The sequence below is a fragment of the Anolis carolinensis genome, chromosome 3 (assembly GCF_035594765.1).
Source record: "Anolis carolinensis isolate JA03-04 chromosome 3, rAnoCar3.1.pri, whole genome shotgun sequence".
Taxonomy (NCBI): Eukaryota; Metazoa; Chordata; class Lepidosauria; order Squamata; family Dactyloidae; genus Anolis; species Anolis carolinensis.
The window spans coordinates 221,285,133-221,304,027 of record NC_085843.1 but is presented as its reverse complement, the minus strand read 5'-3'; the positions used below and the strand labels follow the sequence as shown (position 1 = coordinate 221,304,027).

Genomic DNA, 18,895 nt, shown 5'->3' with positions numbered 1-18,895 from the left:
TTATTGACTGGAGTAGGTGGTAATATAGCCGTTTACAACTGGTTCCCGGGTTTTATCCCAGTTTCAGTAACCCTTCTTCTGGTAAGCAGCAAATGTTTTATAATTTCTTTATTGATGGCTCTGCTTCAGTTATTATGTTCACAGTATCAGTATGCTGTTGTGGATTTTGTGGTGCGATCTTTTAACCGATTCTGTTTTAATAAAGATTGTTTTATCCAATTTATATCTCTGGTTTATGTAATGTTAATATCATTTTTATGTTGATGTATTTTATGTATTATGTATTTTATGTATGGCATCTTTGTGTGCTATTTTGTAAGCTACCCTGAGTCCTTCTGGGAGATGGTGGTGGGATATAAATAAATTATTATTATTATTATTATTATTATTATTATTATTATTATTATTATTATTATTTATCCTGTGGAAGTAGAAACTGGCAGAGAAACAGGACTGTCGCCTTTGGTAATAAGCCCCTATCACACAATGTTGTGAGTTGAATAAAAGTGCTATAATTCTGTAGCATGAATGGGTCCTAGGTCAGATTAGACTCCAAGGATGCATGTACACTGTAAAACGAATGCAGTTTGACATACTTCATCTGCCAAGGCTCAATTCTATGGAATCATGGGAGTTGTAGTTTGATGAGATTCCAGCGCACTTTAGTAGAGAAGACTAAAGACTTAACAAAACTACAACTCCCATGATTCCATGACAGTGAGCCATGCAATCAAAGTAGTGTCAGACTTCTTTAATTTTGAATGTAAATGCACCTGAGGACTCATTAACCCTACACCAATGGTTCTCAACCTGGGGTCCCCAGATGTTTTTGACCTTCAGCTCCCAGAAATCCTAACAGCTGGTAAATTGGCTGGGATTTCTGGAAGTTGTAGGCCAAAAACATCTGGGGACCCAGGTTGAGAACCACTGCCCTACACCCTATGATGTCTTGACTCAAAGTTATGTTACCATGGAACAAAATGTACAGAATTAGTATTTCATCGAACTTACTGTTTGGAGGCACAAAGTAACTATAGGTACTATAGGAACATTGTATTTATTTTATTAAAATATTTATCTTACATTGTATCATACTCTTCCATATGACCTTATAACTAACGATACATGGTTTTCTCTGCAATACAAAGCCCTGAATTGTGTATAAATGAGCAAACACTATCAATTATGTAAAAACTAGTAATGTCAAAACTTTGACACCAAGATTTTTCATGTAGCATAGTACCTCACAGTATATCACATAGTACATAGTACATTTCCATCCTGGAAATGTCTCTGTAAGCAATTTGATGTGACTGTTCAGCACAGGTATAAGATAAAAAGTACAACAACAACAAGGCTTTCAAACATCAAGGCACAAGAGCTGGAGAGAGCTTACGGGAAAAAGGAAAGTGACTCATGCAATTCCCATTATTAAATAAACACATAAAGTTCATGCTAAAATACAGACCAATGTTAGCTTTAAAAAAAACAAGCAAAAACAAAATTTCAAAGGGCATTCCTATTAACAGTTAGGTTTGACTTTGTCTCACAGAGATGCTAGATGAGCCTAAGAAACTTCTGACCTAAAACAGAGTGAGAAAACATGACAAAGCATCTATGGAAAATGTCAAATTGAATTCAATGTTTGTGACGAAGGTCTGGTGAATCATGTGTTACTTCATACAGTGTGGCTGATATGTAGAAGCTGCTGGAATAGCAGCTTTCATACAATTCAGTTATAGCCCTATGACATTACTTCAATTGCCATGGTCTCATAATGGGAAATTCTGGGATTTGTAATTTATGTAGGGCTATTTAAAATTCCCTGCCAAAGAATTCTAGTGTTTCCTTTGGCTACAAATCCTCAGATTCCCTAGAATGCAGTTGTGAAAGTAGGATTATAGTGCTATGACTGAGTAGTATGAGTAGTGTTGTCAAAAGTCTGAACCCCAAAACAGACCCCAAAACCCCAACTCCGAGGGCACTCAAAAACAGGAGTCCGCAATGACCTTTCCCCCAGTTTCAGGCAACTTCCCAGTGAACCCATCAAGTTCACAAAGGCACGACCCACATCTGCAGGGAATGCCCTACAATTTAGCCTAGGAAAAAACATAATCCTCTCACAATACACTCCACCCCCCAGTTCTATAATGGATGTAAGAAGAGACACTGGACTTTTCCCAGATGTTATCTGACTTTATCCCTGTGAACATTTCTTCATCCCAATTGCAAGATCCGACCACCCCTCCCTGGGTCCATTGGATCTATGTCAACACCCCTGTCACCCATTGTGTGACTAACTGAAACCCATTTTCCTATCCTGGACAGATAGGAACAGAACCATCAATCCCATTAATTCCAACCAAGCTCGCATTCCTTTCCTCCGACACCCCTTCCATGGGCAGAAACCACCAGACTGAAAATCAAACAATGACAGTTTATTAAATTTCTCACTACACTGCAAGCCAATCAATGTCAACAATAGCGCTATGAAACCAATCAATGAGTGGATCCTAGCTGGTGCCAGTCTGGACCAATCAACATCTGGAGTGGCAAAGTCTCTTTGTTTTGAATAGCTTTCAAAGAGCTATGAATAAATTTGTATATTCACAATTGCACTCATGTCAGTTTTTGGAGCACAGACTCTGCTGACATCCAATTTGGCCAAGGTGAATAAACACCTCTATTCTTTGCCTTCAACCCGTCTGTGTCTTATTCAGTCTTTTAGAGCTTAACACACTGGGCCCCCAAGCCCTTGGTCCTTGCGGAGCTGAATTTACTTGACAGTAGTATAAAAATGAGGCAAACTTTCGGCAGTGGAAGCAGGAGACATCATGGCACCAAAATATGTGAAGGACAAAGTTATATGTGCAAGTGAGCTTTCTCCTTTATCCTGATGTCGTCCTCAGGTTCCTTCAGGAGTAATGGAGCCAGGGAGCATCAACGCAACACAGATGTGAAGGTAGTGCAATAATAAGCGGTCTCTACCAGATTCATCTTCACCAAATACATTATAAATTAGTAAGGGATTTATACTAGGGAATTTGTTTATAACTGATTGGTTTCAGATTTGTCATATTTGGACCTGAGCTACTGAAAACAATGATGCTACACAAGTATGTCCTTCTACATGCCAAAGGCTTGGTGACAAAAGGATACTTCCACGCTAGAGCCTAAATGCAAGGGCTGGTCCCAGTTGGAGCCAATGTATTCCCTACAGCAAAACTGGGAATAAGGCAGCCCTCCAATTACAGTTCACAGCATTCCTTACAACTAGCTCTGCTAGCTAAGGCTACTGGAAGCTGCAATGTACATTGCTGTTTTTTATTACTCTTATTTCTCTTACATTACCTGTAAGAAAATTGTTTTAGAAACCGAGGCTGATGTGAAATGGACCTTGGGATTATTGTCGAACATGATGCTGCAGCAATGAAGGCAAATTATATTTAAGCATGTATTAACAGAATCAAAATTTCCAAGAAACATAACAGTACTACTGTATCCAGTGCTAGACATGAGGTGGATAACTAGGACTGCGGATAAAAGGATCTGTGCCTGGCAAGTGTATACTAAACTTAATGGGCCAGGAGATAAATACTCAGCAGGTTGAAGACAAGCCACAGAGGTTTTTCAATTCAGCCAAAAGAGATACAAGTACAAGCAGTTACTTCAACAATACACATATAAAACATACAGAGAAAGCACAACATCTTATACTGTTTGACAGCTATTCAAAACTCCAGCTCGCTCCCCTGATTGGCCAGAAAGGGGGCCAGTCAAGATCCGTGCCCTGATTGGCCAGAAGTCTCACTGATGTCATCGCATCCAGGCTGGGATTCCCTCTGGCGGGGAAATGATGGCAAGAGATTGGTCAGACGAGAGACTAATTAGCTGTTGTGATGCCCCCCTAGGAGGGGGCGTCATCCACAAAGACAATGTCAAAGAAATTATAATGAGCTTTTGATTGGCTCAACTATCCAATTCTGTATTGACAAAGGTAGGAGCTTGCGAGGACAAAGGTGCGAGGCTCCTGGGACAAAATCCTGGCAATCAAGGTCTGGGCTGTCAGTAAAGGGATTTAACAAATATACATACTCTGAGCTTGTTTCTACAGTTAGCAATCTCTCAGCCTCAAGTGAACCATTTAACTAGACAAATAGTTCTGAGCTCATATGGGCTGACACAGGAAACTACCTATCTCTGGAATATGAACAATGGATTTTGATGATTGCCTGACTGACAAAGAGTCAGAGGGATTTGCCCAACCTTCCTTTTCCCAGGGAATTATCTCAGTGGCGTTATGGAAAGGGGACTGTCTCCGGGCTACATTTTGATACATTTTATAAAGACATTTATACGGTTTTCATATACAGTAGAGTCTCACTAATCCAAGGTAAACGGGCCGGCAGAAGCTTGGATAAGTGAATATCTTGGATTATAAGGACTGATCAAGGAAAAGCCTATTAAACATCAAATTAGGTTATGATTTTACAAATTAAGCACCCAAACTTCATGTTATACAACAAATTTGACAGAAAAAGTAGTTCAATACGCAGTAATGTTATGTTGTAATTACTGTATTTACGAATTTAGCACCAAAATATCACGATATATTGGAAACATTGACTACAAAAATGGCTTGGATTATCCAGAGGCTTGGATAAGCGAGGCTTGGATTAGTGAGACTCTACTGTATATAAGGAGCTATCTGTGCCCGGCCACGCATTGCTGTAGCATAGTCCTAAGAGGGTTTTTGTTTGTGGAAGCAAGTATTAATGTTGGAATTAGTAATCTTGATTAGCATTGAATGGCCTTGCAGCTTCAAAGCCTGGTTGTTTCCTCCCTAGGGGAATCGTTTGTTGGGATGTGTTAGCTGGCCCTGATTGTTTCCTATCTGATATTTCCCTGTTTTCTGAGTGTTGTTCTTTATTTACTGTCCTGGTTGTAGAGTTTTGTAATGCTGGAGCCTGGTTTTATTCATTTTCGTGGTTCGCAGTAACCCAATTAAAATAACTGTAATAATAATAATAGTAATAGTAATAATAGTAACAATGAAGACTCTGGGGTGGAGGGTGTGCAGAGAAAGATGGCAGTTAGCATTGAATGGCCTTGTAGTTTCAAATCCTGGCTGATTCCTCCCTGGGAGAATAGTTTGTTGGGAGGTATTACCTGGCCCTTATTGTTTCTTATCTAGAATTCCCCTGTATTTCCTGTCCTGATTTTAGAGACTGTATTGTTCTGTTTTAGTATACCACAGTAATGTTTATGTATTATATTTATAATCTTGTATTATTTGCTTTGAACTGGATTATATGAGGCTCCTTCTACACAACTGTATAAAATCCACATTGAACTGGATAATATGGTAGTGTGGACCCATGATAATCCTGTTCAAAGCAGATACTGTGGATTATGTGCCTTGGCATTCTGGGTTATATAGCTGCGTGGAAGTGCCTTGAATCTACACTGCCATATAATCCAGTTCAAATCAGATAATCTGTATGTTATAGGCAGTGTGGAAGAAGCCTAAGTGAACCTTCAGACATTGTGGCTGAGGCAGTTGCTAGGACACAAAGTGAGCGAGGCCTAAAGGGGGTGGGGCCTACCCTTCTGACTGGCAGCCAGGGAGAGAACGGCTCCTCCTCGTCCTCTATCATTTGGACTTTATTTTTCTAGTTTTTTTATTGAAAGACATAGATGGGATGACTATATCTTTTGTGGCCAGATTTGGTGTGATTTGATCCAGTGGCTTTGTTGTTTACTCTATGGGAATTATGCACATTACATTTTTAGATAGATAGATAGATAGATAGATAGATAGATAGATAGATAGATAGATAGATAGATAGATAGATAGTACACAGAAAGATACAAGTTACACAGAAAGTCAAGTAAAGCAGATACAATTTATTAAAGGGTTAGAAAGTAGAAACAATAAAGTCTTTGAGGGGGTGAAACTGCCACTGGTCCGTTATTGATATCCAATGCTTCAAAAGTTTGAATGTGTGTGTGTGTGTGTGTGTGTGTGTGTCTTTGGCAAACTATAGATCTTCAGAGGGGTCATTGTGGATTGACAGCAATCAGGCCTTGTCTGAAGGACTGCAGTCAGTTCTGGGTGGCTCACTTTAAGACGTATATGAACATTTTGGAGCAGGCTCCAAAAAGGATAACAAGGATAAGAGGTACAGTGATAAAACATACTAGAATAGGTTTAGGTAGTATCATATTTTGAACCTGTGATGCTTATATAGTATATGGTTGGTCTCCATTGTAATGTTTGTATGATGTGTTACTGTTATTTTACAGCGAATAATTCTACCACCACCTTCCTTTCTCTCTCAGGTACATGGCTATAATTTACCCCTTCAAGCGAAAACTGTCTGCTGGGAACACTAAAGTGATCATAGGAATCATATGGCTGGTGGCTTGTGGACTTGCCTTTCCCCAGTTCTTTTATGCCCAAATAATCATTGATGAAGGAACACCCAAATGTATCATTATCTGGCCGGGTAACAGTGAACACAGAAGACTCACGTAAGGGCTAAAGCCAGAAATCTATTTTGACAGCTTATATTCTTTCCTATAGGAAATGCTAGAATGTTATGTGATTTAAAAGTGATCTTTTAAAACCTGCATTCAGCACTACAGGTACAAAGATCTGAAAACAGTATTTGTGGTAGAATCCAATTGCTAATCACAGCAAGAGTAGACCTGTTTAAACAATGGGAATTTGGTTTGGCAACATTGCGGTAAATTCCATAAATTCAACAGGTTTGCTTTAGTTGAGACTAATAATTTGATGTAAGTCTTTATTTGCATTTGATAGGAAAAAAATTGTGACATGAGGGACAGAAAAGTATTCATGTAGTAACAAAGAATGCTGCAGATTTATGCTAAAATCCATGTTAATCAATTTCTTTATCAGCCAAAATGTCACAAAAAATTAAAAACTATTGAGTTCACCTGAGATTTACATCAGCTATCTTGAGGCTCAATTTTGGGAGGAAGGCGGGGTATAAATGAAGTTCATAGTTATCTCCATCATCATCCAAACTAGGTGGTAAACAAAGCAATTACATGCTGAAGCCAACAAGTCTGCATTTACTCACTATCTGAACATGAATGTTGGAGGAGATAGCAGTCAGTAAAATGAAATTCTGCCAGATGCTATGCATGTTACTTCTTGGATGAAGAAATATCCAATAATTGACCCCCCATGTTTGAAAATGCTAAAGCCAGCATCTGTCTTAGTCCTTAGACAAACCACACTGGTGTCTTGGTACCTAGATGGGAACCAGATGGAGAGAGAAATTAGAAATTCATAAAGAAGGAGACAAGGCATAGTGAATGCTTTATTTTTTTTTTCAAAGGAAAGAATTGCCTTCAATGCCCTTGGCTGTGACATTGCAGGTTACCTTTTTAAAAGTGGAGGACAGAAGCCCAGATGGAAGAATGAGCATATTTTTGATCATATCATGAAATAGTTTGACTCAATAGAAAAGACAATAATGTTTAGTAAATTGGAAGGCTGAGTTAGCATGATGTGAGCATTGTAATACTCCATTGTGACAGTCAGAAGCAGTGTTTCTGTCACAATTCCTCCTCATGCTGGATGGAGGTGGCGGGTAGGAATGGAAACATCAGTCAGCGACAAGGGAACAGACCCTGTCCGTAGCAGCAGCTGCTTTCTGGTGAGTGGGGAATTACAGGACTTTCAAAGTCCCCATATGTCCCCTGAACTACAAAGGAATACAGGAATCATGAATACAATGTTATTACAAATAGATAACTCAACGCTATGCATTTGTCACTACCCAACAAGATTCAAGACATTGTTGTTGTTGTTGTTGTCGTCGTCATCGTCGTCATCAATATTATTACACTGATCAACACACATTTTGGTGTCTCAAATGTTAGTTTTTTTCTGATATGTTTGACCTGCTGATTCCAAAAATGGCACCAATTTTCCTACTATAGGTAGGTAAGGTAAAGATTTTCCCCTGACATTAAGTCTAGTCATGTCCGACTCTGGGGGCCGGTGCTCATCTCCATTTCTAAGCTGAAGAGCCGGCATTGTCCATAGATGACTTCTAGGTCATGTGGCTGGCATAACTTCATGGAGTGCCATTACCTTCCCGCCATGTGATTTACTCACATTTGCATGTTTTCGAACTGCTAGGTTGGCAGAAGCTGGGCCTAACAGCGGGACCTCACCCCTCAGGTTTGAACCGCTGACCTTTCGGTCAGCAAGTTTAGCAGCTCAGTAGTTTAATCCGCTATGCCACTGGGGGCTCCTTCCTACTACAAGCAACTACATAAGGTGACTTCTGACATGTAAAAGTTTTAACAATAGAAATAATCTACACACATAATAAAAGTGAAAATGTGTATGTGTGTATGTGGCAGGGGTGTCCACTTGCAGACAAAGTCCTGCCTCCACAAACAGCTATAGTTCCCACTGAGCAGGAGACACCCATGTCCCCCCATCAAAGGACATTGCAGGTTACAGAGAGCACCATGAACATGTCCAAGAGTCCTGCCAATGTCCTCCACAAATGCTATACTGAAGTGAAGCCTTTCATACAGGGACAATTTCCTCCTCGATTTTCTGTTTTTCCTCCACCAAAGACACCTCCCAGGGTCCCTTTCTCTCTGCATTGGTGTGGAATTTGCATGACCTCACCCACTGCCTCTCCCTTAACACTTTCCTATGGCACAGAGCAAACAGAGGAATTGATCAGCAACTGAATATTCTGTAGGGGGTTGGGGGACTGACTCCACAGGATGGAAATTGTAGTTCACCCTGCATCAAGACATATCACTGTAACCCCCCACTGATAATAGACCTGGACCACTTTTCTGAGAGCACTCTGAACTCCACCAATGATGGTCCTAGAACTCACTTGGCACACAGAACCCTCATGACCAACAAAAAATACTGGAGGAATTATAGGAGTTGTGGTTTACTTACACCCAGAGTGCACTTTGAACCCAAACAATGATGGATCTGGACAAAAGTGGCACACATACCTGATATGCTGAAATTTGTTTACTGGAGGGGTTTGGGGAGAACTGACATTCCTTCCTGGGAGTTGTAGTTCACCCACAACCAAGGAAACTGTGACCTCCACTGATGATGGACCTGGACCAAACTTCGCACACAGGACCCCCACGACTAACTCTACTTACTGGAGGGATTTGAGAGGACTGACTCACCATAGTGGAAGTTGTAGTTTACCCTACAGCCAGAGAGCACACTGAACCCCACCGATGATGCATCTACAGCAAACTTGCCCAAAATAACAAACTTTAAGTACTGATGGAGTTTCTTGGGGTTCACCTAGCACGATGTCAGTTGTAGTTCACCCACAACCTTATGCATTTTTTACAATTAAAAATTGACTTTTTCAAATAACCCAGGCAACTCCCCGCTCATCCGGGGAGGCCCTTCTTTCGCCACTGCCTCTATCCCAGGCCCGTCTAGTGGGAACGAGAGAGAGGGCCTTTTCTGCTGTGGCCCCCCGACTGTGGAATTCATTGCCCTCTGAGATCAGGCAAGCCCCCACCTTATTGGCTTTTAAGAAAGATCTAAAAACATGGCTTTTTCGTTGTGCCTTCGGGGAGTAAATGTTATATACCTTTTTGATTACTCCCCTTGGATTTTATCCTTTGGACTGTTTGGACTGTTCCATCTTATACCCCTGTTCTCTTTATTTATATGCCTCTCTCTCCCGAGTTTTTAATTAAATGTTCATGTGGCCCGCCCTGTCTGCTCTGATTTGTGTTGTAATGTATATGATTATTTTTGTACTATTATATTGTGTTATGATATATTGTTTTATTTTGTTATATTGTATGGTGTCTGGGCATGGCCCCATGTAAGCCGCCCCGAGTCCCCATCGGGGAGATGGTGGCGGGTTATAAATAAAGTTTTATTATTATTATTATTATTATTAACTCCGAGTACCCTAGCTAGTGTATTAATAAAACAAAATGATAATTGTCCCTGGCAGGCCTGATCTGACCACTTCCTTTAGAAACAGCCGCAGGGCTGGTTCATATATTACAATATTCTTTACATGTGGTGACATGAGTGTTTTCTAGTCCAAATGAGAAGGAAGTGAGACAGACACAAGAAGAGATAAGAATGCCTTGAAATATTCCGTGTGTTTAAAATGCTTGCCTTTGCCACAAATAACAACATTAACTATTGTGAACTTTCAAAGTATCTCTGCAATTCCTTTTCGCATAAAAAAGAGGAGAAACAATAAATTATTGGAATCAAGTATATCTTTCTGGATTTCACATCACTCTTCTTACTTTGTTTGTACACATTCCAAATGTGGCTATTTGTTATTTTATTCACTACCAATAAATCAGTTGTTACAAATTATGTGACTGAGCAAGGATATATGGGACTTGTTCTTTCACAGAATGCAGTTTATTTCCATAAATGGGTCACATTCTGTACCAAAACCTGATCAGAGGTTTTAGAAGAGAACTGTTTAGTATGGGCAGGCATTTCTTGCTAATCTTCTTTTGTGTGTGTGTGTGTGTGTGTGTGTGTGTGTGTGTGTGTGTGTTTCTCTTGTCTAGTAGCTTCCAGATCTTGACTGGAAGCTACTAGACAAGTTTCCTTGAAGGGAATGGGTCCAGAGGGCATTTAAACTATAGACAAGTCCTCCACCCCTTATTCCCATCTAACATATTTCCGGAGATGCTTGGACACAGGTTTCCACCAACTGTTCATAGGCTACATGGAACAATGCTATATAATGGTCATAAAGTGAAATTTTGAAGAGCTGCAATGATGATTACCAGGCAGTTCTCTTGGTTTCCGTTTGCAGATTTCCTTGGGGCAGAGCTTTCCAAACTGTGTGTAGCAACATGTTAGTGTATCGGCCACAGTGTGTCAGCATGTCCTGCAAATGTAAAGAGACATGACAAAGATCTGGGAAATACATATTATCTTACAAATCATACATTTTTAAAATATACATGGAAGGTTATCATGAAATTTCTTGTTTGCCCATACATTTGATTATTACAATTTGTGTGTGTGTTCATATATATCATATATGGGGTCGGTTTGCTAGTAAAATTGAATTACTGTGCCCTGAAATGATACAGATCTAAACAGTGTATCACCAACATGAAATGTTTGGAAAGCTCTGCCTGGGGAATGTTAGTTTGTGAATGGTAGTTTCTCTGCAAGAGCTCCCCACCAACACTAAGCAATAGTACTATTGGGTGGATCAGTAATTGGGTAAGCGACTTAACCCAAAAGGAGGTTAACCAATGGTTCCTCTTCATCCTGGAAAGAAGAGACTAGTGGATTGCCGCAGGGTTTGGTCCTGGGCCTAGTGCTGTTCAACATCTTTATTAATGACTTGGATGAAGGTTTAGAGGACATGCTTATGACGTTTGCAGATGACACCAAATTAGGAGGGATAGCTAATATTCCAGAAGATAGGATCAGAATTCAAAATGAGCTTAACAGATTAGAGAGCTGGACCAAAACTAACAAAATGAATTTGAGTAAGGACAAATGTAAGATACTACACTTAGGCAGGAAAAATGAAATGCAAAGATACAGAATGGGTGATGACTTGCTCAATAACAGTCCATGTGAGAAAGATCTTGGCATCTTTGTGAACAAGAAGTTGAACATGAGCCAAGAGTGTGATGCAGCAGCTAAAAAAGCCAATGGGATTTTGGGCTGCATCAAAAGGAATTTAGTGTCTAGATTGAGGGAAGTCATGCTACCCCTCTATTCCGCCTTGGTCAGACCACACCTGCAATACTGTGTCCAATTCTGGGCACCGCAATTTAAGAGAAATGTTGATAAGCTGGAAGGTGTCCAGAGGAGGACGACTAAAATGATCAAAGTTCTGGAGACCATGCCTTATGATGAGCATCTTAAAGAACTGGATATGTTTAGCCTACAGAAGAGAAGATTGAGAGGAGATATGATAGCCATTTATAAATATGTGAAAGGATGTCTTAAGGAAGAGCGAGTAGACTTGTTTTCTGCTGCCCTAGAAACTAAGACTCAGAGCAATGTATTCAAATTACAGGAAAGGAGATTCCACCTGAACATTAGGAAGAACTTCCTAACTGTAAGAGCTGTTCAGCAGTGAAACTCGCTGCCTCAGTGTGGTGGAAACTCCTTCCTTGGAAGCTTTTAAACAGAGGCTGGATGGCCATCTGTCAGGGATACTTTGAATGTGCTTTTCCTGCATGGCAGGTGGTTGGACTAGATGGCCCATGTGGTCTCTTCCAACTCTATTATTCTATGATTCTATGAACACATGGACATACATGTCCACACAAAACTAAAATGTAAAGACATTGTTAAGAAGGAATACGCATTAAACTAGAAATAAGAGGCAATAGTCCTCACTAATGAGGTGGTTCAACTTGAAGATGATGACAGTTAAAACCAGGGCCATAGCCAGAAAAGTTTTGGGGGGGGGGGGTTGAAACTTTTTTTTAGCGAATCATGAAGAGTAGTTCCATAACGCAAAATAAATTAGAAATCAGGCTCCATCCATAAACTTCAGTGGATACTCAAGACAGATAAACTTCAGTGGACACTCATTAGGATTTGCTTAATCAGTTTAATGAGCAAATGAGCAAATTAATGAGCAAACCAAGTTTTTTTAAAAATCTGAAATTTTTCAGAGGGGGTGAACCCCTAATCCCCCCCCCCCTCCCCGGCTACAGCCCTGGTGACAACCTACCACTCCAGCTCTAAAATAATTTGCAATTTAGATTGCCCAAAGCAATTTATGACTACATATTACTATGGATGCACACTGTAGAATTATTGCAGTTTAACAACACTTTAATTTCCATGACTCAATGCTATAGAACCCTAACATTTGTAGTTTAGTGAGGCATCAGTGCTATTTGGCTACAACTCCTATGGAACAAAAATACAGTGGAGTCTCACTTATCCAACGTAAACGGACTGGCAGAACGTTGGATAAGTGAATATGTTGGATAATAAGGAGAGATAAGGAAAAGCCTATTAAACACCACATTAGGTTATGATTTTACAAATTAAGCACCAAACCATCATGTTATACAACAAATTTTACAGAAAAAGTAGTTCAATACACAGTAATGCTATGTAGTAATTACTGTATTTACGAATTTAGCACCAAAATATCATGATATATTGAAAACATTGACTACAAAAATGCGTTGGATAATCCAGAACATTGAATAAGTGAGACTCTACTGTACGTTATTAACAAAATAACAATCAAATATTGTCAGAGATCTATGCATGTAGGATGGGAACAAAAATATTTTACTAAGTAGATAAGGATTTCAAAATAACTGAGAAAGAAGTTACTTGATCATTCACTTTCACTTCATTTTTTTTTTAGGTATCACATTTCAGTCATCGTCTTGGTTTATCTGCTGCCCCTCACAGTGATGTTTATTGCATACCGTGAAATCGGACTGACTCTGTGGAACAATGCTGTGCCTGGAGATCATGCCAACATTGTCTACTACCATCATCAGATTAATGCCAAAAAAAAGGTTAGTATTTGTTGAGTAAAAAATGCTACAGTACGTCTAGTGAAATAGCTATATGAACCCAAGCTATAATTTGAGAAGTGGGAGGGAGCTGCATAGTTACACTTTTATAATCTGTGGGAATGAAACATCAGCCATACCCGAGGTGAGACATTTCTGTCAATTCAGAAACTGATTTAAGCTAATGCCCACTGTTGCCATGGATGTGCACAGCATAAATAATAATTTTTAAGCAACATGTTCAGCTGTTTCTCAGTTCTCTTCCTCAACAGGGAAGCAAAGGAGTACCTTGCTCTTCTTCCTCCAAGCAGAACAACTGAAAAGAAGTATCTATGTGTGTTGCTTTATATATAAGCAAAATCAGATTTTTCACAATTCTTACTCACCTGGAGAGATCTACGTAGATTTGGCAAGTTTTACACATGTGACCACACAGGGGTTTGGGGCAGTGCTAGATATTCCTCTACACCCATGTTCAAGGGAGTATGGCAAATGACAGATAAACTATTTTGTTTATGACAAATTGGTGGAATCATAGAATCCAAGAGATGGAAGAGATTTCAAGGACCATCCAGTCCAATCACCTTCCATGCAAAAACACACAATCAAAGCACTCCTGGCGCGTGGCCATCCAGCCTCTATTTAAAAACTGCCAGAGAAGGAGGTAAGAGAGGATATTCCCACTGTTGGGGTAATTCAGCCCAAAAAGTCAAAAACTGTCAATCTAGCCCTGAAAAGCTGGAGTGGTTCAAAGTGAGTTATGGCAATAGCATAGTTGTATCAGTGGGTGACAACTCTGGATACCAGGTTTCTAATCTCTGCTCAGCCATGGAAATCCACTCAATGACCTTGGGCAAGTCGCACTCTCTGAGCCTCAGACGAAGTCAAAGGCAAGCCCACTCCAAACAAATCCTTTCAAGAAAACCCCATGAGGAATTCACCTTAGAATCATCATTATACTTATTCTGGTGTATACATTTTAGTTTTTGGTAATCACACAAGAAGAAAACTTCAGTAGTCTGTCCCTTCCCTCTTCACTCTCCACGTGAAAAGAGTAATGGATAGGGTGTGTTTACTCCTAGCTATACTTCTAATACTTCTGTAGGGTTTAGTTCTGTGCAGTGTAGGCATTTTGATTCATATTTAAGGACAAAGGGAGTATATTTCCCCCTACAGCTGAGGTGGGCACCTGCTAGCATTTAGAGAGTTTAATTTTTCCTCCCCCTTCCCTTAGAGCAGAGCTGTCTAAACATTTTATGTTAGTGGCACACTTTTTAGCCATGCATTATTTCACGACTTAGTAATTCAGTTTTACTAGCAAAGAGATAAGACACATACATAAACTATAACCATATATGTGTGCGCGCGTGCTTTATTGCTTATTTCACATAGAGATTTCCTGTTACATTTGTGTGATGCACCTATAGCCAACAAACTAACATGCTATGACACACATTTTGGAAAGCTCTGTCTTAGAGGATTGTATCTTTCCCTTGTACATCCACACCTGTTTGGAAAAGGGAATTGTTTGTAAATGTCTGCATAATTTCACCATGCCTTTTGAGAAGGCAATTTAGACTTGCAATAGGCCTTCTTCACGCATCCATGGCAAAAAGAAATTGGGAGGGGTGGTAATAATGCCCTGGATAATGGAGAGCCTTTGGAACCTCAAAACAATTTGCCAAATAAGGTTTCCTCAGCCAAACCCCCCACCTCAGTTGCAATGGATGCAAATAATAGCTTTTCTTCCAGTGCAATTAGCAGCTTTCAGAAGTGAGTTTCCTTAGGAAAATATTGCAGTGGAATATAGCAAAATGGCCTCTTCCTGAACTGCAGATCCTCTATGGAAATTATTTTTTTAAAATAGTAATTTCCGTGCATGATAATACATTTATACTAGTGTCCAACCTTGCCAAGGAGGATAAGCTCTTAACACTGTCAAATGCATGGGAAGTGTATCCTGTGTGTTTGGAAAAACATGAAGGCAACCACTGAAGAGCAGTGTATCCTACCTCCTTTCTTGTGTGATGGCACACCAGAGCCTTTGGGAAAATTATAGTGTCTAGCATTACTCTGTATACCTTCTGTTAAGATCAAGAACCTTAACATACAGAGGCACTTTAGGCAAGGTGAAAAGATAACCAAAATGAGTTTACTGAAAACAAGATGAATAAAGGGTTAACTCCACCCAGGGCTATTATAAGATAACTTAAAACAATACATTACAAAAGGAGATTTTGCTGGTTGCTGTCATTTCTCTGGAGTCCTTGAAAGTCTTTTGCCTCTGATGCAAAGTGATGGTTTATGAGCTAGTGCTCATAAGCTGTCTCAGTCTTCTGCCTTGTGAAGCTTATGCTGGCCAAAAGTTTCTGTTGTCTCTGGAACTGGTGGTATATGAATACTGCTGAATGCAGGTGCTAAGGATGCCTGTTTTGGATTGCTTGGGCTTAGGATTACCAGACAATGCCCAAGCCTCTAGCCATTGTAGTTCTGCTTCAGAAAAAAAGGAGTCTAGAAAGAGAGCTCTGCACAGGCAGATGGAATAGACCAACTAAGGCTGGCCTCTAGGGAGTTTTTATGCTCCACCCAAAAACTAATACAAAGGGAAGTATCTACACTATTGGGAAAACCTATGAACAAGGGGAACTAAAGTAAAGGAGGGGAAAAGGCAGAGCCAAGACTTCACATCTTCACTGGTTATTACCATGTCTTTCCACAAATCAACCCGCACAACTGTTATAATAAAAGCTGACCATGATCAGATGCATGAAATATGAGTAGTTGACTCCATTAGTGACAGGAAGAAAGGCAGAAGAGTAACTTATTTCCTGTGCTTTTCCAGTTTGTCAGGACCATGGTCGCTGTGGTGATCACATTTGCCATCTGTTGGTTTCCTTATCACTTCTACTTCATCTTGGGAAGCATCTGGAAAGAACTTAACGAGAAGAAATACATTCAACAAGTGTACTTGGCAGTATTTTTCCTTGCCATGAGCTCTGCAATGTATAGCCCGATTATATATTGCTGCCTTAATCAAAGGTTAGTAGTATATGCATTAATGGTTAAATGGTCCAGGGAGAAGGAAATTATTGAGAGGGAAATAAATAAATAAATCCAAGCCATTTTTGTAGTCAATGTTTTCAATATATCGTGATATTTTGGTGCTAAATTCATAAATACAGTAATTACAACATAACATTACTGCGTATTGAACTACTTTTTCTGTCAAATTTGTTGTATAACATGAAGTTTTGGTGCTTAATTTGTAAAATCATAACCTAATTTGATGTTTAATAGGCTTTTCCTTAATCCCTCATTATCCAAGATATTCGCTTATCCAAGCTTCTGCCAGCCTGTTTAGCTTGGATAAGTGAGACTCTACTGTAATTACACCCGAGGGAATGTGTTCTTCAAACCAAGAAATGTCTCCCACCTCTGATGTGTATATCATGTAATACTTTGTTTATGTTTGTTCTGATTTATAGATTCCGTTCTGGTTTCAGGGTGGCTTTTCAATGTTGCCCATGCATCAATGCAACAGAAAGAGATAAACGTAACCTTACATATCCATCACCTTTACACAAGATCCAGAGAGACCAGACCTCCAACCTCCAAACAAGCACAGGAACACAGATCACTAATGACAAGATATCATTCAGTAATGTGCATTTGGTAGTTTGAGTTTCCAAATGGCTGCTTCTTATCATGTTTCATCGTTGCAGATTTTGTTATATTACTGAGAAAAAAAGCTGTCCAATTTTGAGTGTTCATTGTAGTATGAGATGCATGCAATACAATTCATCGAGATAAATGGTTAGTCAGCATTTTATAACATTACATTGCAACTAAGGCCCCATCTACACTGTCATATAATCCATTTTCTGAACTGGATTATATGGCAGTGTAGACATATAATCAAGTCTAAAGCAGATAATCAGGATTCAGAAACTGGATTATATTGTTGGAAATAGAAACCTTCTTCAATCCTCCACGAGTTATTTGTTAGGTATATAATTCTACTTGCTTACTGTATTGTATATGTGTGTATTGGTGTGCAGTTTTCCTTAACTCTTTGTTGTGAGAGTGGCTGCAGACCATGTGACCAGATCTGGGCTTGTTCAGGACTCAGACTCCATTTTAGTTCGCTTTTCAGACACTAGCAAGAACTGTATGCTTAGAGACTTCAGTAGAAACAGATGTATGCTTTTAGAAGTCAGTAACAGAATGCCATAGAGAAGCCATTAGACTCGACTAGATTTAATGTCAAGGGGAAACCTTTACCTTTATGACTTTGCTAGGTTTCTTCTCTCTGTGTTGCTTGTGGTGTGATTTCATGATGCTTCCCACCTCCATGGATGTTCTCATGTTCTTCATCTTTTAGGGGGGTTTTTTGGCTGCCGTCCATACTTCTCTTCATCCTTTCCCTTTGCTACTTGCTTCTTTCAGTTATGATACCACTGCACCACCACCATGGGCAATCACTCGTGGCTGAGTATGCTGTTATTCTTATTATGAATTCTATCAGTTGCTACAAGACTAGTAAGCACTTTTGTTTCTCATTATGTGACAGGAGCACTGAACCAGAGCTCGGAAAGTTGACTCTTTGGATGGCAGCATGGATGGCTACGTTTCCTGAGGATACCTGGCAGATGTACCCCCTAAAAGTAATTTCCCCAAGCTCTTTCCGATATGTGCAATGAGATGTCCAGCTATCCCTCTCCTGCTCTCTTTTCACCATCAGGTGAAAACATTTCCACTTTGACAGAGCTTTGAGCTTTAACCTTGTGGCAGCAGGGCATTTTAAAGTGGTGTGCTATATTTTTATCTTATAGTATTTGTTATTTCAGTTACGCCTTTAATATGTTTTAAATGTGATTTAACCATGTGTGCTTTTATACAATTGTCATTTCATGTTTGTACCTTTTGTACAAGTTTTAAACTAAACTTTTATCTTAAATTTTGTGGGCTGTTTGTCAGAAGAAACAGGAGGGCAAACATGGTCCCTATCTTCAAGAAGGGAAAAAAGGACGACCCAAACAATTACCATCCGGTCAGCCGCACGTTGATTCCAGGCAAGATTTTGGAAAAAATCTGCAAACACTTAGAAAGGAATGCAATCCTCACTAATAGTCAACACAGATTTATCCAAAACAAGTCATGCCAGACTAATCTGATGTCGTTTTTTGATAGAGTTACAAGCTGGGTAGATACAGAGAGCGCCGTGGATGTAGCGTATCTGGATTTCAACAAGGTCACCCGTGACTTTCTGGCAAATAAAGTAGTCAAATGTGGGCTAGGCAAAACAATGGTTAGGTGGCACTGAAATTGGCTAAGTGAACGAACC

General features: G+C 39.7%; 1 protein-coding gene across 1 annotated transcript in view; it reads left to right on the top strand.

The window, feature by feature from the left end:
- The window catches only part of tacr2 (tachykinin receptor 2), a 32,732-nt gene extending 15,370 nt beyond the window's left edge, over positions 1 to 17,362 (top strand). The window contains exons 2-5 of the mRNA XM_003223704.4: positions 6,343 to 6,534; positions 13,398 to 13,554; positions 16,394 to 16,590; positions 17,037 to 17,362. Of these exons, the coding sequence (XP_003223752.1) occupies positions 6,343 to 6,534; positions 13,398 to 13,554; positions 16,394 to 16,590; positions 17,037 to 17,232 (742 nt within the window). The 3' untranslated portion in view covers positions 17,233 to 17,362. The remainder of the gene's footprint in view (positions 1 to 6,342; positions 6,535 to 13,397; positions 13,555 to 16,393; positions 16,591 to 17,036) is intronic.
- Positions 17,363 to 18,895: the final 1,533 nt, after the last annotated feature.